We start from the raw sequence: 27356 nt of genomic DNA on the forward strand, positions 1-27356 counted from the left end.
TTGAGTTGGCATGGATCAAGATTAGGATTTGTCACTCCGATTGTCGAAGAGGTATCTCTGGTCCCTCTCGGTAATGTACATCACTATAAGCCTTGCAAGCAATGTAGCTAATGAGTTAGTTATGGCATGTAGCATTACGGAACGAGTAAAGAGACTTGCCAGTAACAAGATTGAACTAGGTATTGAGATACCGACGATCGAATCTCGGGAAAGTAACATACCGATGACAAAGGGAACAACATATATCGTTATGCGATTTGACCGATAAAGATCTTCGTAGAATATGTAGGAACCAATATGAGCATCCAGGTTCCGCTATTGGTTACTGACCAGAGACATGTCTCGGTCTTGTCTACATAGTTCTCGAACTCGTAGGGTCCGCACGCTTAATGTTCGGTGACGATTGGTATTATGAGTTTATGTATTTTGATGTACCGAAGGTAGTTCGGAGTCCCGGATTTGATCACGGACATGACGATGAGTCTCGAAATGGTCGAGACATAAAGATCAATATATTGGACGACTATGTTTGGACATCAGAAGGGTTCCGAGTGAAGTTGTAACGCCCCGGACACACCCGCCGGTGGTTGTTACTCCTGGCGGGATCTAGACTGGCCCCCACAAATCAATACTAGTCTTTTCTGCGCACTTTGTCCTCACTCGTGCGCACCCAGGAGCAACTTCCCGGTCGGTCACCCATCCTGACACTACTCCAAGCTGAGCACGCTTAACTTTGAAGTTCTGTCCGAATGGGCTCCCGGAAAAGAAGGAATTCCTTATTGATATGAGTAGTCTATCATCCCTAATAAGCCAGGCCATCACATACACCCCCACTCAGAGGAATCGACGTCCTCGTCGGGCCACAGGAACATTCCCTCTTGGCACATACGTATGTGCATCCAGTCCGGTACATGTGCCATGTCGGGTGCCACGACGGGTCACAAACGTCATGACAACATGACCGCGCACCTATCCGCAAACATTCGTGTAACCGCGAGGGTTGGCTCTGATACCAACTTGTAACGCCCCGGACACACCCGCCGGTGGTCGTTACTCCTGGCGGGATCTAGACTGGCCCCACATATCAATACTAGTCTTTTCTGCGCACTTTGTCCTCACTCGTGCGCACCCGGGAGCAACTTCCCGGTCGGTCACCCATCCTGACACTACTCCAAGCTGAGCACGCTTAACTTTGAAGTTCTGTCCGAATGGGCTCCCGGAAAAGAAGGAATTCCTTATTGATATGAGTAGTCTATCATCCCTAATAAGCCAGGCCATCACAGAAGTTCGGGCATATACTGGAGTACCGGGGGGTTACCGAAACCCCCCGGGGAGTTTAATGGGCCTTATGGGCCTTAGTTGAAAGAGAGGAGGGGCTGCCAGGCCAGGCCGCGCGCCCCCTCCCCCTCTGGTCCAAATTGGACTAGGAAGGGGGGCGGCGCCCCCCTTTTCCTTCTCCATCTTTCCTCCTTCCTTATCCTACTCCTACTACATGGAAAAGGGGGGAATCTTACTCCCGGTGGGAGTAGGACTCCCCATGGGGCGCGCCATAGGAGGGTCGGCCCTCTCCCTCCTCCACTCCTTTATATACGGGGGAGGGGGGCACCCCATAGACACACAAGTTGATCATTGATCTCTTAGTCGTGTGCGGTGCCCCCCTCCACCATAATCCACCTCGGTCATATCGTAGCGGTGCTTAGGCGAAGCCCTGTTCCGGTAGCATCGTCATCACGCCATCGTGCTGACGAATCTCTCCCTCGACACTCTGCTGGATCGTGAGTTCGTGGGACGCCACCGAGCCGAATGTGTGCAGATCGCGGAGGTGGCGTACTTTCGGTACTAGGATCGGCCGATCGTGAAGACGTACGACTACATCAACCGCGTTGTCATAACGCTTCCGCTTACGGTCTACTAGGGTACATAGACAATACTCTCCCCTCTTGTTGCTATGCATCACCGTGATCTTGCGTGTGCATAGGAATTTTTTGAAATTACTGCGTTCCCCAACATATTTCCCTTAAGGCAGCTTGTTTCTTATGAGCGGGGAAATATTTAGCAGAGAAGTAATAAATCATATCCTGGGGACTACGCACACAACCAGGATCAAGAGAATTAAACCATGTTTTAGCATCACCCTTTAATGAGAACGGAAATAACTTAAGGATAAAGTGATAGTGAGTTTTCTCATCATTAGTGAACAGGGTGGCTATATCATTTAATTTAGTGAGATGTGCCACAGCAGTTTCAGATTCATAGCCATAGAAAGGATCAGATTCAAGCAAAGTAATTAACTCAGGATCGACAGAGAAATCATAATCCTTATCGGAAATAAAGATAGGTGAAGTCGCAAAAGCAGGGTCATATTTCATTCTAGCATTCAAAGATTTTTCTTTCAGCTTAGCTAATAATTTCTTAAGATCATATCTATCATTGCAAGCTAAAAAGTCTCTAGCAATTTCTTCATCCATAACATAACCTTCAGGCACAACAGGCAATTCATATCTAGGGGGAGAATATTCATCATCACTTTCATCAATATTATCAGTTTCAATAATTTCATTCTCTCTAACCCTAGCATGTTGTTCATCAAGAAATTCACCTAGTGGCACAGTATTATCAAGCATAGAAGTAGTTTCATCATAAGTATCATGCAAAGTAGAAGTGGCATCATCAATAACATGCGACATTTCAGAATGAATAGCAGGAGTAGGTGTCGCAAGTTTACTCAAAACAGAAGGTGAATCAAGTGCAGAGCTAGATGGCAGTTCCTTACCTCCCCTCGTAGTCGAGGGAAAAATCTTGGTTCTTTTATCTTTCAAGTTCTTCATAGTGATCGACACATATAAATCCCAAGCGACTCAAAGAATAGAGTTGTGCTCCCCGGCAACGGCGCCAGAAAATAGTCTTGATAACCCATAAGTATAGGGGATCGCAACAGTTTTCGAGGGTAGAGTATTCAACCCAAATTTATTGATTTGACACAAGGGGAGCCAAAGAATATTCTCAAGTATTAACAGTTGAGTGTTCAATTCAACCGCACCTGAAAGACTTAATATCTACAGCAAAGTATTTAGTAGCAAAGTAATATGATAGTAGCGGTAACGGTGGCAAAAGTAACAGTAGTAGTTTTGTAGTGATTGTAACAGTGGCAACAGAAAAGTAGCTAAGCAAAGATCAATATGTGAAAAGCTCGTAGGCAATGGATCCGTGATGGATAATTATGTCGGATGTGATTCCTCATGCAACAGTTATAACATAGGGTGACACAGAACTAGCTCTAGTTCATCAATGTAATGTAGGCATGTATTCCGAATATAGTCATACGTGCTTATGGAAAAGAACTTGCATGACATCTTTTGTCCTACCTTTCCGTAGCAGCGGGGTCCTATTGGGAACTAAGGGATATTAAGGCCTCCTTTTAATAGAGTATCGGACCAAAGCATTAACACTTAGTGAATACATGAACTCCTCAAACTACGGTCATCACCGGTAAGTATCCCGATTATTGTCACTTCGGGGTTAACGGATCATAACACATAATAGGTGACTATAGACTTGCAAGATAGGATCAAGAACTCACATATATTCATGGAAACATAATAGGTTCAGATCTGAAATCATGGCACTCGGGCCCTAGTGACAAGAATTAAGCATAGCAAAGTCATAGAAACATTAATCTCAGAACATAATGGATACTAGGGATCAAACCCTAACAAAACTAACTCGATTACATGATAAATCTCATCCAACCCTTCACCGTCCAGCAAGCCTACGATGAAATTACTCACACACGGCGATGAGCATCATGAAATTGGTGATGGAGGATTGATAATGACGATGGCGACGGATTCCCCTCTCCGGAGCCTCGAACGGACTCCAGATCGGCCCTCCCGAGAGAGATTAGGGCTTGGCGGCGGCTCCGTGTAGTAAAACATGATGAATCCTTCTCTATGGTTTTTTTCTCCCCGAGCGTGAATATATAGAGTTGGAGTTGAGGTCGGTGGAGCACCAGGGGGCCCACGAGGCAAGGGGCGTGCCCCCCGCCCTCGTGGACAGGGTGTGGCCCCCTGGCCTTGATTCTTTTGCCAGTATTTTTTATATATTCCAAAAATATTCTCCCTTGATTTTCATGTCATTCCGAGAACTTTTATTTCTGCACAAAAATAACACCATGGCAATTCTGCTGAAAACAGCATCAGTCCGGGTTAGTTCCGTTCAAATCATGCAAGTTAGAGTCCAAAACAAGGGCAACAGTGTTTGGAAAAGTAGATACGATGGAGACGTATCAGGTAGCGAAATCTGTTAATGACCTTTTAGATTTAGAAGCAGAGCGGGCTTCTGAAATAATTCGAAACCTCACATCAGTCAAACCTATGAGTGACGACGACGTGAACAACCTTGGAATTGTAGCCCTTGGAAACATTTGCAATAATATCTTGCCTAGTGAGGAGGCAGAAGACGAGGAGGGGTTGGAGACTATGCACACTGTAGAACCTCTAAGGATGGAGGGCATTGCATCATGTTTCGCCGACCCTGGAGAAGCCCAAGCGACCCTGGAAACGGAAAATTTATCCTACTTCGGCGGTCCGTAGAAGTGCTAGGGTTAAGCTGAAGAAAAAAATTCATGATGACTTATGAAAGAAATCTTTTGGAATAGCAGAGGTCTAGCTGACTTGGCTAAACATAGATTCTTGGTTGAGACAACCATAGAGAAGCGTTTAGATTTTATTGCGCTTTTGGAAACATGACGAGATAATTTTACCTCACAGTTCCTTGGAACTCTATCCATAGGAATTGATTTTTATTGGCATGTCTTACCTCCTTGAGGAAGGTCCGATGGGATTTTACTAGGGGTTCGGTGTGAAACACTTGAGGTGCTTAACATGGTTCGGGGAGATTTTGCGGTCAAGTTTCGGGGGAGACCAAGATTGGATGGTTTCGGGTGATCTCTTGTGGCTGTATATGGGGCAGCACAACCAGAACTTAAACCAGATTTTCTAGCCGACTTAGTGCAGATATGTGGAGATGAAACTTTGCCAATCCTAGTCGATGGAGATTTTAATATCATTCAGAGGAGATATGAAAAGAACAATGACAATTTTGATGGACGTTGGTCTATGATGTTTAACATGATTATCGAGAGTCTTAATTTAAGAGAAATTGAGCTCACCGGTAGACAATTTACATGGGCCAATGCGTTGCCCATTCCGACTTATGAGAAGTTGGATAGGGTACTCGCTAGTGTGGATTGGGAACAAAAGTACCCTTTGGTGTCGGTTCATGCGATGCAAAGAGCATCTCGGACCACACACCACTTCTTGTAGACTCGGGCGAGGCTACACACGTTGCGAACAAGAATGCTTTCTCTTTCGAACTACAATGGTTCGAGAAAGAATTTTTTTTAGAAATCATTGCACGCGAATGAGCAAAACCTATTAGTGGAAGAACTAGTATTGAGAGATGGCAAAATAAGATCATACATTTGAGACAATTTTTGAGAGGTTGGACCAGAAATGAAAGTAGTATTTACAAACAAGAAAAAGAAAGACTCACTCTATTAATTGAAGCGCTGGATTTAAAAGCTGAAAGTAACCTCCTTACGGTTAATGAGCAAAACTCCAAGTCCGAAGTTGAGCAAGGCTTACGGGCGCTTCTAAGAGAAGAGGAGCTCAAGTGGGCACTGCGTGCTAAAGTGCTTAAGGTTGTCCAAGGGGATGACAATACACAATTCTTCCATATGATTGCAAATGGTAAACATAGGAAGAAGAAAATCATACAGCTTGAACAGGACGAGGGGACAATAGTGGGGCATGAGAATCTGAAAGCTTATATATCTAACTACTATAAACAACTTTTTGGGCATCCGGAAGCAAGCACAGTGACCCTAGATGAATCTGTCTTTGGAAATATCCCTCGGCTCCATGTAGAGGAGAATGATATTCTCTCTGCTCCATTTACTGAGAAGGAGGTTTTTGATGCAATTTCCCAAATGAAACCGAATAAAGCACCAGGACCAGATGGGTTTCCTGCTGAATTCTATAAGAAATGTTGGCATATTATTAAAGATGATCTTATGCCTATGTTCCATGATTTCTTTAACGACCATCTTAAGCTGTTTCATCTTAACTTCGGCATGATTACGTTGTTACCAAAGAAAGAAGAAGCAGTTCATATCGAACAATTCGGGCCCATATGTCTTCTTAATGTGAGTTTCTATTAAGTTTCAAAATTTTCACAAAGGTGTGTACCAATAGATTGACACAAATTGCTCATTCTGTGGTACAACCCAGCCAGACAGCGTTCATGCCTGGGCGACACATACTTGAAGGGGTGGTCGTTTTGCATGAAACGCTTCATGAAATCCATTCGAAGAAGCTAGATGGGGTTATCTTCAAGGTGGATTTGGAGAAGGCATATGATAAAGTTAAGTGGCCTTTCCTTCAGCAGGCAATGTGCATGAAAGGATTTAGTGAGGCTTGGTGGAACCAGGTGGGTTCTCAAGTCCAGAAGGGTAGTGTCGGAATCAAGGTTAATGATGATATCGGCCATTATTTTCAGACACACAAAGGGTCTAAGACAGGGCGGTTCCATGTCTCCTCTGTTGTTTAACATAGTGGCCGATATGTTGGCTATTCTTATTGGCAGAGCCAAGCAGCATAGTCAGGTGGATGGGTTAGTTCCTCATCTGGTTGATGGAGGAGTATCCATCTTACAATACGCTGACGACACTGTCCTATTCATGAAACATGACATTGCTAAAGCACCTAATATGAAACTTATATTATGTCTCTTCGAACAATTGTCTGGTTCAAAGATAAACTTTCGCAAGAGTGAGTTGTTCTGCTTTGGGAAGGCCAAAGACGAGCAAGATACTTATAGACAATTGTTCGGGTGTGAATTAGGTTCTTTACCATTTAGTTATTTAGGCATACTGATTCACCACCGTAAGTTATCTAATAAAGAATGAAAGTGTATCGAAGATTGAATTGAGAAAAAGCTGAGCTGCTGAAAGGGTAAGCTTGTGTCTTACGGAGGTCGGTTAGTGCTGATTAATTCGGTATTGACTAGTATGCCGATGTTCCTATTATCGTTCTTCGAAATTCCGAAAGGGGTACGGAAGCGACTTGATTTCTTTAGATCCCGGTTGTTTTGGCAGTCAGATGAGGCCAAGAGGAAATACCGACTCGCGCGATGGGATATCCTTTGCCGACCAAAAGACCAAGATGGTTTTGGTATTAAGAACTTAGAAATCAAGAATAAATGTCTTATGAGTAAATGGCCCTACATGTTAGAGATAGAGCCGGAGGGCATGTGGGCACAGATTTTGTGCAATAAATATTTGCAGTCAAAAACACTCGCCCAGATTACCATGAGACCAACTCACTCGCCATTCTGAAAAGAGCTTATGAGGACGAAGGATTTGTTCTTTCGTAGGGTCAAATTCTTGGTTGGCAATGGGATGTCAACAAGATTTTGGGAAGATACGTGGTTAGGGGAGACATCCTTAGCCGTCCAATATCCAACCCTTTATAACATTGTGCAACGTAAGGAGGAGTACGTAGGCACAATTTTCCAAACGATTCCCTTGAATATCCAGTTCAGACGTGCGCTGGTTGGTGAGAGATGGACAGCCTGGATGCACTTGGTTCGGAGATTGATAGATGTTCAACTCTCCGATCGGCCAGATTCGACGCAATGGAAATTAGCTAAAAATGGGGGTTTTACGGTGAAATCCTTTTATATGGATTTGATTAATTCTGTCCCGATCTCAGTGGATCCAAGTGAGTAAGGACCACGTACGGATCCAAATCTAATTTGATTAATAAGCCTATGGACTCCAGGGACTTCAGTTAATTCTGGCCCGATTTGATTAATAAGCCTATGGACTCCAGGGAGCCTTTGGTTACTGGGTGCAACCAGTGGGAGATGGTAGCACGGGCTATATTCAACCGGTTCGGATGACGGTCGCATAACAGGATAGGACTCTAGGAACCTTATCCTACATATTACCATACCGGTTGTGATTGTCAGCATGTACTTTTCTTTTTTTCTTTCTTTTTTTCATCTGCTTCGCTTCGCTTGCGAGCTGTAATACTTTTATGACCTTGTGCTATTTTGCAAACTTTTAATAAGATGGCCGCATGCATTATTATGATGCAGAGGCCGGGGGTAAACCTCCATTTCAAAAAAAAAAGACATGGTGTTGTGATAACAGTGGTTTTGGCACACAATTGGGTAAGGACATGGATTGAAGTGAAATGTTTGAAAACCTCCCAAAAAATATATTCTCATTTTTTTTGCTCTAGTTAAAAAAATGCATTGCGATTTTAACTACTTCCCACAGATTGGCAACAACATGATCCTAGTTTTGGAGGTTATTCATATGCACTTATCTTGCAAATCCAGTGACTACAAAATTTGTCTGAAGCAAGTGAAAATAAAAGGCAGCAACCTTTGGCAAGAGAAAACCTGCAGCTTATAGATAGGGAAACCAATTGTCACGACTTTCTTTGAGACTAGAATGAACTAGAGCCATGATGATTCACATACAACCAAACTCTTTCCAGTGAGCAAAAAAAAAATAGTTATCATCATTACACACGAGTGAGACATAATACAGTGTGAGAGGTATGATACAACGACAATCAGTGAATTCTAAGTTGGCAACCAGGTGAGACTCCAAAGAATATGTAATCTGACATAGCTTCAAATTACAAGATATTGCAAGAAGGAAAATTTCAAGAGCGCCTTAAGGAGCAGCAGCGGATTCAGGCTCAACATCATTCGAAAAACAAGGGAGAAATAAAGGCATCACCACCACCACCACCTACTGGAAGAATAATGCTACTAGTCCACACATGAGAGTGATCAAAGCAAGCGAGCTGCTTCGAGCCCTTTGGACACCACTTTTAACAACGTCTTTCTGGGGGACGCCTTCGCAAGAAAGACCTAGCTTGCCTTCTCGGCACTCGTGGGCAAACAGGCCTGGTGGGTACTTTCCATAGAGGTTGATGTAGCTGAACATTGTGGATGCACAGTCATTGCTTTCATCATTGATGTAGTTATTAAATGGGCATGCAAATTCCTTGAAAGAATCACAGCAGTCTTTAGCGGGATATTTTGGCCCTTTGCACCTGCTTGTGATGACGGTGTAGTCTTGGAACTCAAAGTTCACAGGACAATCTGAAAAGCACAAGTATGACCTAAGAGAAATATAATAGATCAAGGCACTGAAAGTCTTCAACATGGGTAGATGTATGTCAGACACCATCCATTACAATGATGAATTAGGATCTATCTTGATGCTACTTGGTACAGTGTTAGCAACATGCAGGTATTGTTTAGTGAACAGAAGAAACCAAAATATGCACTCTGGGGCTGCCTCGAAGCATTTGGTTAGTATGCCCCTGGAAGCCTGGAACCAACTTACCCAATGAAATTTTGGATAACTTGCAGAAATATGTTGAGACTACACTGGTTAATTTGTCACAATAACGTGGTGCTTCTAACTGGATAAGGGATACAGGCTTCACTACCTGGATATTGCATGCCTTACTAGACAGCAAGTTCCGGTTTTAGCATCACAAGCTCAGCAAATCTCCTCTCCGCCATTTTATCGTACGTATGTCAGTTTACCACGCTCTCTATTTAGTGATCAGCATCTTAGTACCAAGCAGCAGGCTCGGAAATTCCACATCACGATTAGCAAGTCTTCCTATCCTATGTGGGTGTAATTAGGTTTTATTGTCCAGCAACAAGTTATAACTAGCATGCGCATGTAGTATGTACAGTGCGAACAACATGAAACGCGGACTAGTCGGCAAACCATGTCAATTCCTTTTTAATTAGTCGGTAAAGAACATCCTCGGGAAGCTACAGCCCTCATCCCTGCGTTCAACTCGTAGAGCACCCCAGTTCCTCACCGTAATCATCTAACAACTGAGCCACCAAAATGTTCCCTCAATCCCTATTTATTTTTCCTCATCGCCTACAGTTGAATGACCGCTGATCTGATGACACGACCGCAGACGTTGCGTCGGCGCGGGACGGATCAGGGAATCGACACCCCACGCATCTAAGCGGAGCATGTAACCGAACACCCAGGCCCCAGCCCAATCTTCTCAAATTCCAGATCAAGCTCCGAAACCAGCAAGCAAGCATTAGAGCGTGGGACTCAGCGAGGAGAGAGGGAGGTGGAGAGGAGCAAGGAAACGTACCCCTCTTGGCCTGCAGCAAGGTCCTCCCCGTGGTAGATCCGGCGCCCGCCTGGAACACGCCGTCTGCTCAAGCAAAACACAGCACGACGAACCCGTCAGAACAGAAGCCGCCGCGAAGCGTAACGCGGACGAGAGAGGCGGAGCAGAGCAGAGCAGGAGCGGGAACGCACCGGAGATGAAGGAGGAGGCGGAGGCGAGCCCGACCAGGAGGGCGGCCAGGACGAGGAGGAGCGGGAGGCCACGGCCGGCGGCCATCGCGCGTCCCTCCGGCACGCACTGCTGCGGATCTAGGACGACGACGGCGACGACGAGGGTGGCCTGGTGGAGGAGGCGGACGGCGCGCACAGACCCACCCACGTGCGGGCCTCGACTCTCCTCGCTGGTGCTTGTAATAAGCTCTGCGGAGCGGGCGGGCGGTGCTACAGCTGCAATTAATTAGTGGCGACGGATGCTGCTGTGCCCGCGAGCTGGAACGGGAGGCAAAGGGAAGAAGAGAAGGACGTGACCATGTTGCGGACGCGTTTTGTTTCGGTGTCTGTTTTTTTTTCCCTCGCTGACGGTGGTTATTCGGATGGATTGTGGGACCGGGCGAGTCGGCGAAGCGAGGTTAATTAGACTGGAGAAAGCGACGGTAGATAGATATCCTATATCCTAGGGGAAGCGGTCAAGGCGACGCATGTCTTGTGTAATTTTGTTTGATCTTCACACAGCGAGGGTGGTTTTCCCATTAGCTGTTCTTCCTGCCGTCGCGTGACAAATGTAAGGAATGAACGCACGCCGTATTTGTCTTGTTTTGTTCATAGGCGAGTGAAAATCAATCGTTGAACCTTTCAGCAGTTCCAATCCACCAAACCCAAACCTCCTTCGTCTTCTGTTGGAGGAAGATGCCGTCTTCAATCTGGCAGCTGGCTGTTTTCCTAGTTATGGCAGCAAACTTGCCCGCAAGAACGACGTGCCGCTCGCCAGCTAAGCTTGATGTGGTAGTATATCTTCAATGCCACACAGCTCACCGCACGGCAGGATACCACTCCCTCAACATGCGATCCACCACCAATGATGCTTGCACCAATCAACGACGCTGCTCAATAAAAGAGGTTTGTCCATTTTTGTCAAACATGGCGTGGCCAAGCCCAATCTACAATTTGGGTTGAGAACCCATGGAACGATGGTAGAAAAATGTGACAACTCAGGGCTGTACAAAATGAACTTTGTGGCTATTCCAACACATGAAAAAAAATGCCGCAACGCCATGTCCTGCTTATTTAGTTTGTTGCAGCAACAGGTCAGATGAGTGGCGTCACGAAAAGAAAGTATGTGGTATTGCTTACTCTGAAAGTAGGGGGTAAAACTAGTATATGCATGGACGCCATCAACCAAAGAATGGTGTTAATTATGAGACCCCAGCCTCAACTGTTCTGACAATGAAAATGCGCATAAGCATTCAAATACAGGCATACAGCAGATCAGGAGGCGCATAGAGGCAGAGAAAACAGAAAACATACAGAGAACATGAGCTGTGCGTCGGGATTCATCTTTCAACTTTCTTTTGCTGTATATAAGCCGCGCTATATTCAGTTATCTTCCAGGGCGCTCTTCTTGACCATCCCCTCAGTTTTCCTCCGGTCACCAACTATCTATCCTTCTTATTAACATCACCCATCTTTTTGATTGACCAAAAAGAGAAGCGAGACTGAGCAGCCATATACAAAGCAATGCTGTTTAGTTTCTGTCGGAAAGCAGTCATCAAAGTCGCCATCTCTGTTTTTTTTCTTGTTCATGTACATTGCTGTGAGTTTATTAAGTACAAAATTTCCTTCTCTGCACCAAACCAAAAAGAAGCAGCAAACGTTAGTCTCACAAAATTAACCTCGAATATAAGCCAAAGAGTAAATCCAAAACGCATACTAGAACAAATATCCTCAGAGACAGGTCAAACACTTAATGTCCCTTTTAGATCACAATTCAATAATATTGTGGGTTGAAAAATAACTGAACAAACTGTATACAGCATTGAAATCCACAACATGGTATTGCTTACTCTATGATGACCAGACTCTGTCACGGACTCCAATGTTTCAGCCATCTGCATTTGTTTGATCACTGTTGCATGCAATACCTGGACGAACACATAAAAACAGAACACTACATAAATATATGCACATTTCGTATTGTGAATATTCATATATATTTTTCTATAAAGTTGGTCAAACTTTACAAAGTTTGACTTCAGCCAAATTTTATATGCAGACTAAAAAGAATGGGAGTGAGTAAGAAACAGATAACTGATGAATATGACATGAGTATGCACCTTGCCCATAGTGTTTTTTCTCACTGTTATGCAGTTCAATAATAATGGCCCCCCACTAGCAGTGGAAGATTTGAAAGTAAAAACTGCATTGCTACTATTTCACTAGGTGTCCTTGAAAGACATCTCTTGGTCAATTTTGAACTTCAATAAGTAACATCACCAGACCTTTTTATGCTTCATATTATTTAACTTGCAAAAGTTGGGCAGTTGGATTCTAACCAAACTCATAGCAGTTTTTTACCAGGTGCTTAAAGTTTCAAGTGTATCATAAACATATGTGAATAAATAAAACATCACTTCCATAACTAATTGAGTCAAATTTTTGCAAATTAGTCAAGCAGGCCATAAGTTTATTAATAAAGGTGCAACACTTTTGTGGTAAAAAGCATGATACAATTCTAAACTGTATATCCTGAAACAACTGTAAGCACCATAAGGCTGTGACACTTGGCCAGACAAATACCTTCTTTGTCTTCTCCAGGTCAAATTCAATGGATTTTATCCTATCAAAAGAATCCTGTATAGCACGATCCTTATCCTGTGGGATCTCAGGAGGCTTTCTGCTGAGTTGATTACACATCGACTCAAGTCTTTCAAGACGCTCCAAACAAGGATTTACTCGGTCTTCCTTAACTATCTGAAGATTTGGTTGATTACTAGGTACGGCTGCAGTATGCGGATGAACATTTTCCAACTGTTGCTGATGGCGAGTGAACAAGCGCAAAAGAGAGAGTACTTTGAGAATTACAGCAAGAACTTTTCTTGAAAATAATTTCAAAATCCCATCATCTGCATCGCCTTCACGGACATTTGGGGCACGACCTGCTAGTTTCAACTCACATTTTAAGCATCAGAGAAACTAGCCACCATGGTGAGACAACTGGGATAAAATATGAACAGCATCCCATGAGTTTTTATAGATGTTAGCTAGTGCATGCAGACCATGATTAGATACCTGGCTCAGGCGAAACTCTATTCATCGATGAATTTTGTCGTGTGTTGTACTGCCTTAATACATTTCCAGTAAGGTTATATCTTTTATTGGACTCAACAGCTTTATCCACTGAAAGAGGTCGATCGTCTGAACAGCCGTATATTGTTGATCCTGATTCCCTGGCCTACATGACAAAGACAGGAGACGAAGTTTGTTAAGAAATGCCATGGTGAGGATAAGGCGCTCTAGATCTAGCAACAGCCTAACTTATTTTTCTCTGAGGGAACAACAACCTAACATTTAGGCATGTCGGGACCAAAAAGAAATATCTGTTATTTCCTTTTGTTCATCTGAATATAGGAGCTACTAGTTGGCAAGTGATAACATGAATGGAACTTATTAATATAATGGCAGAATTGAGAGAACAATAATTTACTTCCTCACGGACTGGAGCCAAACTATGATATTCAACATCTTCAGGGGCTACAGGGGATCCAAGATCATCAACATCTGAACCTGATTCAGCATTTGATGTATCACTAATTCTTTCTGGTAACTGAAAGAAGCAGGGACAGTGCATAAAACGTTAAAACTGAAAAGAGATTGACTCATTGAACAAATGAGAGCTCACAGATTGGATATTTCGTAATCTTGCCTTGAGCGCACGCAATCTTACAGAGCCTGTAATTGTTTCTTCTATATCAGATACTTGCACGATATCCCTTAATGCAGATGATTCCATGCTATGTACTATCTGAAATAAGAAATAAGTACATAATCAGCTGTAGCAGACAAGTTGAATATCCTGTTGTACCATAAGTATGATACAGTAAGAGAGCACCAGCAGATTCAGTAAAAAGACTACCTTCATAATTAAAGGGTCACTCCAAGGGCCTTTGTTGGACCTCAGGCATCCTCCCTGGTTAGAGCATGTGCACAAACCACCAAAAAACTCTGGTAATTGGCTGCAGATATATTCTGGTAAGCCTTGTACAACAAGCACAAAAACCAATCTTACACTAAAGGACCCTAACAACATAGAAGATTACCGTCACCAACCTTGCGTCAATAGCTTCAAGAAGCCTGCTCTGGTATTTTGCTCCTAGAACCTGTTATTGAAGATTATATGCATGAAGCAACCGAAACATCAGAATGTGGAAAATGAACTTGGAATGCTTGCAAGACTTCATACATGAATTTTTGATGATGTTTTGGGGTCAAGAAGTCCCTTTATAGTGCTCCAGATCAGTTTGAAACCAGCTCCAGCATTTACAATGAACATTTGATGTAGTGTCTGCATAATTTAGTACATGAATGGTATCAGAACACTGGGAAACACATGCCTATATTTTATCACTAAGACTTGCCTCAGGATAATAGTCACCATCTATTTTCTGCATACAGCGCACTAAATCCCTTGCAATCTTACCAAAGTTCTTCCAGCCCTACATCACATGGAACAGATACAAACATCATTTTCAACTATTTTGCAGATAGCACAAAGATGTTAAACGGCACTCAAAGATCAGATAACAAAATTATCCTACAATCAATCAAAGATACAGTTTGAAAGAAAAAATGTTAGAAAAAAAACTCCCACATTCATAAATGCATATAGTTGGATTGCAATAGCAGCACCAACGCAATTCTAGCAATACCAATAGTTTTGAGGAATTGAACCTCTACACTACAGCTCTACCCAGACCTTTAAGATGCAACCTAAATATTAGAATCAAACAGGAGGTCACCACCCCGATACAAGATGAGAGCTTCTACGACTGATTGCCATCTGTAGCTGAACGGGTCGTCGTTGCCAAGAGGAAAGGGGCCAGATCGCTCAACAGTCTAACCATGTGGCAACTCTGGCAGCTGTGTGATGACTGCGTGGTTGAAGGTGCAATGCTGGTCTGCTCAATGTGATTATAACTGAAGCGAAGTTGTGGATGTTGGAAGGAGCCAAGGCACTAAGACACACCCAGGCCACCAGACTTAGGCTGCTGCCAATGCATGGGTGCTTAGATGAGGTGCTAAGCACATTAAATAGCTTAGCAACTATACTCCCCAATGCATAGGTGCTTAGCTTATGGTTGCTAAGCTTGCTTGATTTAATGATTTAGCAACTAAAGCTCTTCATGTATTGGTGGGCTTCCTTCCTTTAAATGTTTTGCCTAGGTTCACGCGCTTAGCATCGTTTCTTCCTGGGGTCACCACACTCATCTCTCTCTCTTCTTAAATAACTCGCCACATCAGATTTTTTGCCTATGTGGAAGGCTTAGCACCTGTACAAGGTGGAGCATTGGGAGGGGCCTTAGCAGCCAGCTGTACAGCTTGCCGATATAGCTGTTGCGCTTTTGCCTTTCTTTTGCTTGCCTAGGTTTTTTGCAGCTTTGCTTCCCTTTCTTTTGTTTTTCTCGGTTTTGTTTTCTGCCAGGCTGTAGACATTCCCTTCTAATACAAAATGACACATTTAGATGCGTGTTCGAGAAAAAGTATTGGAATCAAATCCATTGTATTTTATCTGGACAGAGTAGGAGCTCAACCAGCAGCATTCAAGAAAAGCCTTATGTTACTGCTGTTTCTCTCTAACTTCCAAGGACTATTGTGCCACCAAGCATCCTAGCTGATGTGGTCAATAAGATGTTTTTAAAGAAGTTTCTGAAATTTTTCTATATGCAAGCTTGTACATCTTCACAAATCCCAATAGTCACATTTTTGTTAAAACGGGTACCCTGAGAGGCTAAGAGTGTAAGAGTTATAACTTCTGCAAAAATTTCCAGTTGTATCGTAGCATATTATCTTATGAGAAGATGTCTTTGTGACAGGAAAACAATATTTCTGACTTCTGATAACTACAGTGCAGCCCCACAAAGTACATATTTTAAGCCTAACAAATAATTCAATGGAAGGTTTTATCTACAGAAGGTAGTTTCGGAAAAATGTTACTGCAAAAACAACACTTCCTTTTGCTATTTTCCTTACGTTTTTAGAGTCAAAACAAAAATTGCTGGCGCGGAGAAACCATATTTAGGAAAAGGACAATGAACATACCACGCCATGGACATCCAATATTGTGGTTGTTGTATCTATATGCTTTTGAGCAGCAATTGAGCAGGCAGGAAACTTCTCACGGAATGCTCTCTCAAACTCTTGCACATGGTACTTGATATATCGTTCCACTGTTGTGGTTTGCACAAGTTTATTGGGTTCTACTTTTCCAAGCAACTCGATATAGACAGGCCTTCCATCCTTGTCAACCCCATGATAACCCTGGGGATAATATTGCAGTACCTCCTCTAGCTCATGAAATTCAAAATCCTTCAATGATAAAAGTTAGCTGTCATCAGTATGCACAACACTGTAAGGCAAATTATACGGCAGGCAATCTTTCAAATCACATCAAATGCATCTAAATCTGTACAGTGTTTCTTATATTTTCAAATCAGTCCTGAGAATAGACAGTGTTCTTACTTCCAAAATTGTGTCTGTCCCAAATTCATTCCTCCACTGGAGCATCTCATCCCACATTTGTGCTGCCTTTTCAACGTCGAACTTTCTAGCTTTCAAAAATCTGCATACCAGATATACCAGAATGAAGAATCACCAACTGGTATTTGACAGCTGAAAACACCAATACGAAGCAAAGTTTCATCCATACTAACCTAAGCATCATATGGTAATCATCATGCCTTTCAGGCAAAAGGTTCCTGGCAAACAAAACCTCACGGAACGAGCTGACCGCCTGTTCTTCACCAGCATCCCTGACATCCTCTATCGGTATTCTCGGCACTCTGCAGTCCACTTTCCTCTTCCCCCTCTTCTTCAGCGAATGTGTCAGCTTGGTTGAAGCATGCAGCGCCTTCTTCCTCAGCGATCGCATCCTCCTGTGCTTTGGCTCGTCCTCTGAGTTCTCGGCATCCGCTCTGTCCCTCCTCTCGTCATTACTGACAGATATCTCTATGCCATCGATATTGCTCTCTGAAACAGCACATCATAACATACATAACATTAGCTGCATTGTATCCGTTAAACCCACATACCTACAGAACAACCAACAACAGTGCATACCTGACATTCTCCGCAAATGCAGCCTAAATGATCAGGGGTCAGCCTATTCTAGAACTGATGATCGCTGATCTGAAACTATATGTACAGCCACTGGAGCCTCCACTCTGCCACAAACCAACACAGATTATCCGTTTATTTTCGTGAGAGACACACAAATACAGGTTAGAACTGAATTCAGAGAGTTGTACTGGAAAACATCGAATTCGTGGCCAAATTATCCGCAACGAGTAGATGCAGAAGCCATGGAAACAAGCCCAGAAAACGGTGGTTCCGGAAAGGGAAGGCGATCGCCTAACCCACACACAATAAATGCTCCCGCCGCGAGATCCAGTGCGGGCACCGGCACCGGCACCCGCAACCGCCTCGGGAATCACGCAGGCACCCGCAACTAGATCCGATCGCCCGAACCCGACGCGCGAACAAAACGGAAAACCGGAACTCGGGGGAAGCGGAGTCGATCCGTGCCGTACCTCGCCGCGGGAGGGGGAGATCCGCCGCTCCGGAGAGCGCCCGCTCGATCCGGATCGGGAGGGAGGCCGCCAGCCGCGCGCCCCTCCTCCACCACCACCTCCTCCTCCGGCGCGGCGGGGCGGAGGAACCGAGGGCTCGAGCTGCCGGTGGTGCGCGCGGGCGGGCGGGCGGGCGTTTGATCCGCGCGTCCCTCTCTCCGCCTCCGTCCCCCTCGCGCTTACGCCTCCTTTTTCCGCCTACTCCTACTCCCTCCCTCCTCCCCGTGCTGCTGCCGCTGCTGGCGCCCGCCTACTCGACTGCTTCGGTTACTGTGGTGCTGCTGGGTGGGCGCTGGCTGCGCCTCGTGCCTTCTGGCGTCCCTCGGGCCGGGGCGGGGCGGGGCCCAGTCGTCGGTGGCGTGTGCGGCGGTGCTGGGTGCGCGAGGAGCGTGCGCGCGTCGCTATTGACCCGGGCGGATGGGGACGGCTGCCGCGCTCCCGCGTCGCTTTTGCGTGACTGCGTAACGCAGGGCCGGGAGCAGGCGCGCCGACGCTCACGTGAGGGGTAGTCGACGGGGGCTGATGAGTGGGGCCCTGCGTGTCAGTCTTTGCCATGTCGGTATGGAAATGGTCGCGCCTTGTATTGCGTGCGTGATACCCCGTACGGCACCTCCCCATCCCGGCTCTGGCCTGCCCCGTTCGAGGAAGATTCATTTGATTGATGCTTCGCGTATTTGAAAAAAACAGTTTAGGTTTGTATTTTCTTATGAAAGGTATAAATTTGTAGTATTATTTATTTATACCTTCAACTAATGTATTTGGGACACCGGAGTTTTTTTTTTTTGGAAAATCCACCGAACGACTCGATCCCCACTCGATTCATATCCCACGTCGCTTGTTCCCTGCTCGTCCGACCACTTCCCACCGCGCGTTGAGCACCTCCCGCTGCAGCGAGGTCGGCGCCAACCGCCCCCGCGGGGACAAAATTACTGTTATGACCTAAAGGGCTAACAAAATCCTGATTTGACCTCGTTTCAAAAAAAATCGATTTTGACCTCTTTGGGAGACGCCAACATCCCTGGCGTCTGGGTTGCGAACCAGACGCCGGGCACCATGGCGTCTGGCCCCTGGCCCGCACTGCCCGTTGACCTGCTGACGTGGCAAAGGGTCCAGACGCCAAGGACCCTGGCGTCTGGCCCTGGTAAGTGGATAACACCATGCGCGGGCCCAGCCCACCCATCCCCAACCTCTCCATGGCGGCGGCCGAAGGTAAGAAACAGAGGCAGTTTTCTCTCGCCCCTCTTCTCCCTCACACCAAATCCTCCCTTGATCTACTCCATCCTCCATCCAAATTTGTGGATCTGAGGCCCCCAAGCGTCCTTGAGGTATTCTCCCCCATTCCCTCCAATTTGTTTTGATTAGAACATCTCTTTTTGGTTGCATTATTCATCATTGGGAGATGTTAGATGAGTACTTCTTGTTTTTGTTTTTGTATATTTTGTGTAGTTGTTAGATGCTATACTTGATTTGTAGATAGTAGATGATGTGTTGTTGAATATGTATGCAATTTGAAATTGTTTGGTTCATATGTAGATTATCCTATTGTTGGGTTGTATAAATTAGATGTTATGTATTTGCATATGTTTTGAATAGGAGTGTTTTAAGGGAGAGAGAGATGTTGCATATGATGAAATTGTGCATATGGTTATGTCACACCATATTGTTTGAGAATTTTATTTGATTGAAAGATGATGTGTGTATATTTGAGAAGAATGATGTGGTCATATGGAAAAAAGAATGCATGACTTGGAGAAGGAAATTGTATTGTTTGATATTGTTCATGTATTCATAGATGTTTGTGATTTGTTTTGTAGGATGGCGGATGATGATGGACCTTGGTATGACGGATTAATCGATGAGTGGGATAAGGAGCATCGTGCTCGTGCCATTGAGAACGGAGAGGTAAGAAGCAAGACTTATCAATTTTCGTTGTTTCTCATTTGTGTTCTTGTATTGATTAAAACATCACTTTATTTGCAGCTTGTAGTTGCTATGCGCATGAGGGGTCATTCCGCTGATGACTTTACTTACGACCCGTCGAGCCTTACATTTGGAGATTGGGTCTTCTCCCATTCGTGTTGCAGTTTAAGCGACGCGCTCCGCCAGTGAACCACGCGGCGCTGACCGCACTTGTGGATCGTTGGAGGCCGGAGATGTTGGGTTTCGTAGTAATTTCAAAAAAAATCCTACGCACACGCAAGATCATGGTGATGCATAGCAACGAGAGGGGGAGAGTGTGATCTATGTACCCTTGTAGATCGACAACGGAAGCGTTAACTTGGTTGATGTAGTCGTACGTCTCCACGGCCCGACTGATCAAGCACCGAAACTACGGTACCTCCGAGTTCTAGCACATGTTCAGCTCGATGACGATCCCCGGACTCCGATCCAGTAAAGTGTCGGGGAAGAGTTCCGTCAGCACGACGGCGTGGTGACGATCTTGATGTACTACCGTCGCAGGGCTTCGCCTAAGCACCGCTACAATATTATCGAGGACTATGGTGGAAGGGGGCACCGCACACGGCTAAGAATATGATCACGTGGATCAATTGTGTCTCTAGGGGTGCCCCTTGCCTCCGTATATAAAGGCTCAAAGGGGGGGCCGGCCGGCCAAGAGGAGGCACGCCAGGAGGAGTCCTACTCCCTCTGGGAGTAGGACTCCCCCCCCCTTTCCTAGTTGGAATAGGATTCGCGGAGGGGGAAAAGAGGAGAGAGAGAGGAGGAAGGGCGCCGGCCCCCTCTCCTTGTCCTATTCGGACCAAGGGGGGAGGGGCGCGCGGCCCATCTCTGGCCACCTCTCCTCTCTTCCACTAGGGCCCACTAAGGCCCATATACCTCCCGGGGGGTTCCGGTAACCTCCCGGTACTCCGGTAAAATCCCGATTTCACCCGGAACACTTCCGATATCCAAACATAGGCTTCTAATATATCAATCTTTATGTCTCGACCATTTCGAGACTCCTCGTCATGTCCGTGATCACATCCGGGACTCCGAACAAACTTCGGTACATCAAAATGCATAAACTTATAATATAACTGTCATCGTAACCTTAAGCGTGCGGACCCTACGGGTTCGAGAACAGTGTAGACATGACTGAGACACGTCTCCGGTCAATAACCAATAGCGGAACCTGGATGCTCATATTGGCTCCTACATATTCTACGAATATCTTTTATCGGTCAGACCGCATAACAACATATGTTGTTCCCTTTGTCATTGGTATGTTACTTGCCCGAGATTCGATCGTCGGTATCCCATACCTAGTTCAATCTCGTTACCGGTAAGTCTCTTTACTCGTTCCATAATACATCATCCCACAACTAACTCATTAGTTGCAATGCTTGCAAGGCTTCAGTGATGTGCATTACCGAGAGGGCCCAGAGATACCTCTCCGACAATCGAAGTGACAAATCCTAATCTCGAAATACGCCAACCCAACATGTACCTTTGGAGACACCTGTAGAGCTCCTTTATAATCACCCAGTTACGTTGTGACGTTTGGTAGCACACAAAGTGTTCCTCTGGCAAACGGGAGTTGCATAATCTCATAGTCATAGGAACATGTATAAGTCATGAAGAAAGCAATAGCAACATACTAAATGATCGGGTGCTAAGCTAATGGAATGGGTCATGTCAATCAGATCATTCAACTAATGATGTGATCCCGTTAATCAATGACAACTCTTTGTCCATGGTTAGGAAACATAACCATCTTTGATTAACGAGCTAGTCAAGTAGAGGCATACTAGTGACACTCTGTTTGTCTATGTATTCACACATGTATTATGTTTCCGGTTAATACAATTCTAGCATGAATAATAAACTTTTATCATGATATAAGGAAATAAATAATAACTTTATTATTGCCTCTAGGGCATATTTCCTTCAGTCTCCCACTTGCACTAGAGTCAATAATCTAGATTATACTGTAATGATTCTAACACCCATGGAGCCTTGGTGCTGATCATGTTTTGCTCGTGGAAGAGGCTTAGTCAACGGGTCTGCTACATTCAGATCCGTATGTATCTTACAAATCTCTATGTCTCCCACCTGGACTAGATTCCGGATGGAATTGAAGCGTCTTTTGATGTGCTTGGTTCTTTTGTGAAATCTGGATTCCTTCGCCAAGGCAATTGCACCAGTATTGTCACAAAAGATTTTCATTGGACCCGATGCACTAGGTATGACACCTAGATCGGATATGAACTCCTTCATCCAGACTCCTTCGTTTGCTGCTTCCGAAGCAGCTATGTACTCTGCTTCACATGTAGATCCCGCCACGACGTTTTGTTTAGAACTGCACCAACTGACAGCTCCACCGTTTAATGTAAACACGTATCCGGTTTGCGATTTAGAATCGTCCGGATCAGTGTCAAAGCTTGCATCAACGTAACCATTTACGATGAGCTCTTTGTCACCTCCGTATACGAGAAACATATCCTTAGTCCTTTTAAGGTACTTCAGGATGTTCTTGACCGCTGTCCAGTGATCCACTCCTGGATTACTTTGGTACCTCCCTGCTAGACTTATAGCAAGGCACACATCAGGTCTGGTACACAGCATTGCATACATGATAGAGCCTATGGCTGAAGCATAGGGAACAACTTTCATTTTCTCTCTATCTTCTGCAGTGGTCGGGCATTGAGTCTGACTCAACTTCACACCTTGTAACACAGGCAAGAACCCTTTCTTTGCTTGATCCATTTTGAACTTCTTCAAAACTTTGTCAAGGTATGTGCTTTGTGAAAGTCCAATTAAGCGTCTTTATCTATCTCTATAGATCTTGATGCCTAATATGTAAGCAGCTTCACCGAGGTCTTTCATTGAAAAACTCTTATTCAAGTATCCTTTTATGTTATCCAGAAATTCTATATCATTTCCAATCAGTAATATGTCATCCACATATAATATCAGAAATGCTACAGAGCTCCCACTCACTTTCTTGTAAATACAAGCTTCTCCGAAAGTCTGTATAAAACCAAATGCTTTGATCACACTATCAAAGCGTTTATTCCAACTCCGAGAGGCTTGCACCAGTCCATAAATGGATCGCTGGAGCTTGCACACTTTGTTAGCTCCCTTTGGATCGACAAAACCCTCTGGTTGCATCATATACAACTCTTCTTCCAGAAATCCATTCAGGAATGCAGTTTTGACATCCATCTGCCAAATTTCATAATCATAAAATGCGGCAATTGCTAACATGATTCGGACAGACTTAAGCATCGCTACGGGTGAGAAGGTCTCATCGTAGTCAATCCCTTGAACTTGCCGAAACCCTTTTGCTACAAGTCGAGCTTTGTAGACAGTAATATTACCGTCGGCGTCAGTCTTCTTCTTGAAGATCCATTTATTCTCAATTGCTTGCCGATCATTGGGCAAGTCAACCAAAGTCCACACTTTGTTCTCATACATGGATCCCATCTCAGATTTCATGGCTTCAAGCCATTTTGCGGAATCTGGGCTCACCATCGCTTCTTCATAGTTCGTAGGTTCATCATGATCTAGTAGCATGACTTCCAGAACAGGATTACCGTACCACTCTGGCGCGGATCTCACTCTGGTTGATCTACGAGGTTCAGTAGTATCTTGTCCTGAAGTTTCATGATCATTATCATTAGCTTCCTCGCTAATTGGTGTAGGTGTCACAGAAACAGTTTTCTGTGATGCACTACTTTCCAATAAGGGAGCAGGTACAGTTACCTCGTCAAGTTCTACTTTCCTCCCACTCACTTCTTTCGAGAGAAACTCCTTCTCCAGAAAGTTTCCGAACTTAGCAACAAAAGTCTTGCCTTCGGATCTGTGATAGAAGGTGTATCCAATAGTCTCCTTTGGATATCCTATGAAGACACATTTCTCTGATTTGGGTTCGAGCTTATTAGGTTGAAGCTTTTTCACATAAGCATCGCAGCCCCAAACTTTCAGAAATGACAACTTTGGTTTCTTGCCAAACCATAGTTCATAAGGCGTCGTCTCAATGGATTTTGATGGTGCCCTATTTAACGTGAATGCGGCCGTCTCCAAAGCATAACCCCAAAACGATAGCGGTAAATCAGTAAGAGACATCATAGATCGCACCATATCTAGTAAAGTACGATTACGACGTTCGGACACACCATTACGCTATGGTATTCCGGGTGGCGTGAGTTGCGAAACTATTCCGCATTGTTTCAAATGTACACCAAACTCGTAACTCAAATATTCTCCTCCACGATCAGATCGTAGAAACTTTATTTTCTTGTTACGATGATTTGCAACTTAACTCTGAAATTCTTTGAACTTTTCAAACGTTTCAGACTTATGATTCATTAAGTAGATATACCCATATCTGCTTAAGTCATCTGTGAAGGTGAGAAAATAACGATCTCCGCCACGAGCCTCAATATTCATCGGACCACATACATCTGTATGTATAATTTCCAACAAATCTGTTGCTCTCTCCATAGTACTGGAGAACGGCGTTTTAGTCATCTTGCCCATGAGGCACGGTTCGCAAGTACCAAGTGATTCATAATCAAGTGGTTCCAAAAGTCCATCAGTATGGAGTTTCTTCATGCGCTTTACACTGATATGACCTAAACGGCAGTGCCACAAATAAGTTGCACTATCATTATCAACTCTGCATCTTTTGGCTTCAACATTATGAATATGTGTGTCACTACTATCGAGATTCAATAAGAATAGACCATTCTTCAAGGGTGCATGACCATAAAAGATATTACTCATATAAATAGAACAACCATTATTCTCTGATTTAAATGAATAACCGTCTCGCATCAAACAAGATCCAGATACAATGTTCATGCTTAACGCTGGCACCAAATAACAATTATTTAGGTCTAATATTAATCCCGAAGGTAGATGTAGAGGTAGCGCGCCGACCGCGATCACATCGACTTTGGAACCATTTCCCATGCGCATCGTCACCTCGTCCTTAGTCAATCTTCGCTTAATCCGTAGTCCCTGTTTCGAGTTGCAAATATTAGCAACAGAACTAGTATCAAATACCCAGGTGCTACTGCGAGCATTAGTAAGGTACGCATCAATAACATGTATATCACATATACCTTTGTTCACCTTGCCATCCTTCTTATCCGCCAAATACTTGGGGCAGTTCCGCTTCCAGTGACCAGTCTGCTTGCAGTAGAAGCACTCAGTTTCAGGCTTAGGTCCAGACTTGGGTTTCTTCTCTCGAGCAGCAACTTGCTTGCTGTTCTTCTTGAAGTTCCCCTTCTTCTTCCCATTGCCCTTTTTCTTGAAACTAGTGGTCTTGTTGACCATCAACACTTGATGCTCCTTCTTGATTTCTACCTCCGCAGCTTTCAGCATTGCGAAGAGCTCGGGAATAGTCTTATTTATCCCTTGCATATTATAGTTCATCACGAAGCTCTTGTAGCTTGGTGGAAGTGATTGGAGAATTCTGTCAATGACGCTATCATCCGGAAGATTAACTCCCAGTTGAATTAAGTGATTACAATACCCAGACATCTTGAGTATATGCTCACTGACAGAACTGTTCTCCTCCATCTTGCAGCTATAGAACTTATTGGAGACTTCATATCTCTCAATCCGGGCATTTGCTTGAAATATTAACTTCAACTCCTGGAACATCTCATATGCCCCATGACGTTCAAAACATCGTTGAAGTCCCGGTTCTAAGCCGTAAAGCATGGCACATTGAACTATCGAGTAGTCATCAGCTTTGCTCTGCCAGACGTTCATAACATCTGGTGTTGCTCCAGCAGCAGGCCTGGCACCCAGCGGTGCTTTCAGGACGTAATTCTTCTGTGCAGCAATGAGGATAATCCTCAAGTTACGGACCCAGTCCGTGTAATTGCTACCATCATCTTTCAACTTTGCTTTCTTAAGGAACGCATTAAAATTCAACGGAACAACAGCACGAGCCATCTATCTACAATCAAACATACATAAGCAAGATACTATCAGGTACTAAGTTCATGATAAATTTAGGTTCAATTAATCATATTACTTAAAGAACTCCCACTTATATAGACATCCCTCTAATCCTCTAAGTGATTACGTGATCCAATTCAACTAAACCATGTCCGATCATCACGTGAGATGGAGTAGTTTCATTGGTGAACATCACTATGTTGATCATATCTACTATATGATTCACGCTCGACCTTTCGATCTCCGTGTTCCGAGGCCACATCTGTATATGCTTGGCTCGTCAAGTATAACCTGAGTATTCTGCGTGTGCAACTGTTTTACACCCGTTGTATTTGAACGTAGAGCCTATCACACCCGATCATCACGTGGTGTCTCAGCACGAAGAACTTTCGCAACGGTGCATACTCAGGGAGAACACTTCTTGATAATTAGTGAGAGATCATCTTATAATGCTACCGTCAATCAAAGCAAGATAAGATGAATAAAAGATAAACATCACATGCAATCAATATAAGTGATATGATATGGCCATCATCATCTTATGCTTGTGATCTCCATCCTCGAAGCACCGTCGTGATCACCATCGTCACCGGCGCTACATCTTGATCTCCATCGTAGCATCGTTGTCGTCTCGCCAATCTCATGCTTCCACGACTATCGCTACCGCTTAGTGATAAAGTAAAGCATTACAGCGCGATTGCATTGCATACAATAAAGCGACAACCATATGGCTCCTGCCAGTTGCCGATAACTCGGTTACAAAACATGATCATCTCATACAATAAAATTTAGCATCATGTCTTGACCATATCACATCACAACATGCCCTGCAAAAACAAGTTAGACATCCTCTACTTTGTTGTTGCAAGTTTTACGTGGCTGCTACGGGCTTAAGCAAGAACCAATCTTACCTACGCATCAAAACCACAACGATAGTTTGTCAAGTTGGTGCTGTTTTAACCTTCGCAAGGACCAGGCGTAGCCACACTCAGTTCAACTAAAGTTGGAGAAACTGTCACCCGCTAGCCACCTTTGTGAAAAGCATGTCGGGAGAACCGGTCTCGCGTAAGCGTACGCGTAATGTCGGTCCGGGCCGCTTCGTCCAACAATACCGCCGAACCAAAGTATGACATGCTGGTAAGCAGTATGACTTATATCGCCCACAACTCACTTGTGTTCTACTCGTGCATATAACATCAACACATAAAACCTAGGCTCGGATGCCACTGTTGGGTTTCGTAGTAATTTCAAAAAATTTCCTACGCACACGCAAGATCATGGTGATGCATAGCAATGAGAGGGGGAGAGTGTGATCTACGTACCCTTGTAGATCGACAATGGAAGCGTTAACTTGGTTGATGTAGTCGTACGGCTCCACAGCCCGACCGATCAAGCCCCCAAACTACGGT

The 27356-nt window shown here is 44.4% G+C and overlaps 2 protein-coding genes across 5 annotated transcripts; both read right to left on the reverse strand.

The window, feature by feature from the left end:
* Window positions 1-8567: 8567 nt before the first annotated feature.
* LLG1 (LORELEI-LIKE-GPI-ANCHORED PROTEIN 1) lies at window positions 8568-10712 on the reverse strand. The gene is made up of 3 exons (XM_048679746.2): window positions 10388-10712; window positions 10218-10280; window positions 8568-9183 (listed from the first exon to the last, which is right to left on the reverse strand). Exons 1-3 carry the CDS (start codon window positions 10470-10472, stop codon window positions 8828-8830), a joined length of 504 nt encoding a protein of 167 aa, XP_048535703.1. The 5' UTR covers window positions 10473-10712; the 3' UTR covers window positions 8568-8827.
* A 269-nt stretch (window positions 10713-10981) lies between these two features.
* LOC125514421 (phosphatidylinositol/phosphatidylcholine transfer protein SFH13) lies at window positions 10982-18396 on the reverse strand. 4 transcript variants are annotated; one of them, XR_015608633.1, is made up of 16 exons: window positions 17995-18396; window positions 17525-17628; window positions 17119-17434; window positions 16928-17027; window positions 16508-16774; window positions 14827-14904; window positions 14652-14753; window positions 14519-14568; window positions 14325-14424; window positions 14115-14213; window positions 13896-14015; window positions 13481-13643; window positions 12989-13350; window positions 12256-12333; window positions 11720-12035; window positions 10982-11295 (listed from the first exon to the last, which is right to left on the reverse strand). XR_015608633.1 is itself a non-coding variant. In XM_048679744.2 (15 exons), the coding sequence occupies exons 2-15, from the start codon at window positions 17529-17531 to the stop codon at window positions 12015-12017; spliced, it is 1863 nt and encodes a 620-aa protein (XP_048535701.1). In that variant the 5' UTR covers window positions 17532-17628; window positions 17995-18396; the 3' UTR covers window positions 11587-12014. The 4 variants fall into 4 exon arrangements, 2 of the variants coding, with proteins under 2 accessions (XP_048535701.1, XP_048535702.1); XR_015608632.1 differs by lacking the exon at window positions 10982-11295 and adding an exon at window positions 11587-11627; XM_048679744.2 differs by lacking the exon at window positions 10982-11295 and having other exon boundaries at window positions 11587-12035.
* Between the last annotated feature and the right edge of the window lie 8960 nt (window positions 18397-27356).

This window comes from Triticum urartu, chromosome 6A (assembly GCF_056163025.1).
Source record: "Triticum urartu cultivar PI428250 chromosome 6A, HENAU_Tu73, whole genome shotgun sequence".
Taxonomy (NCBI): Eukaryota; Viridiplantae; Streptophyta; class Magnoliopsida; order Poales; family Poaceae; genus Triticum; species Triticum urartu.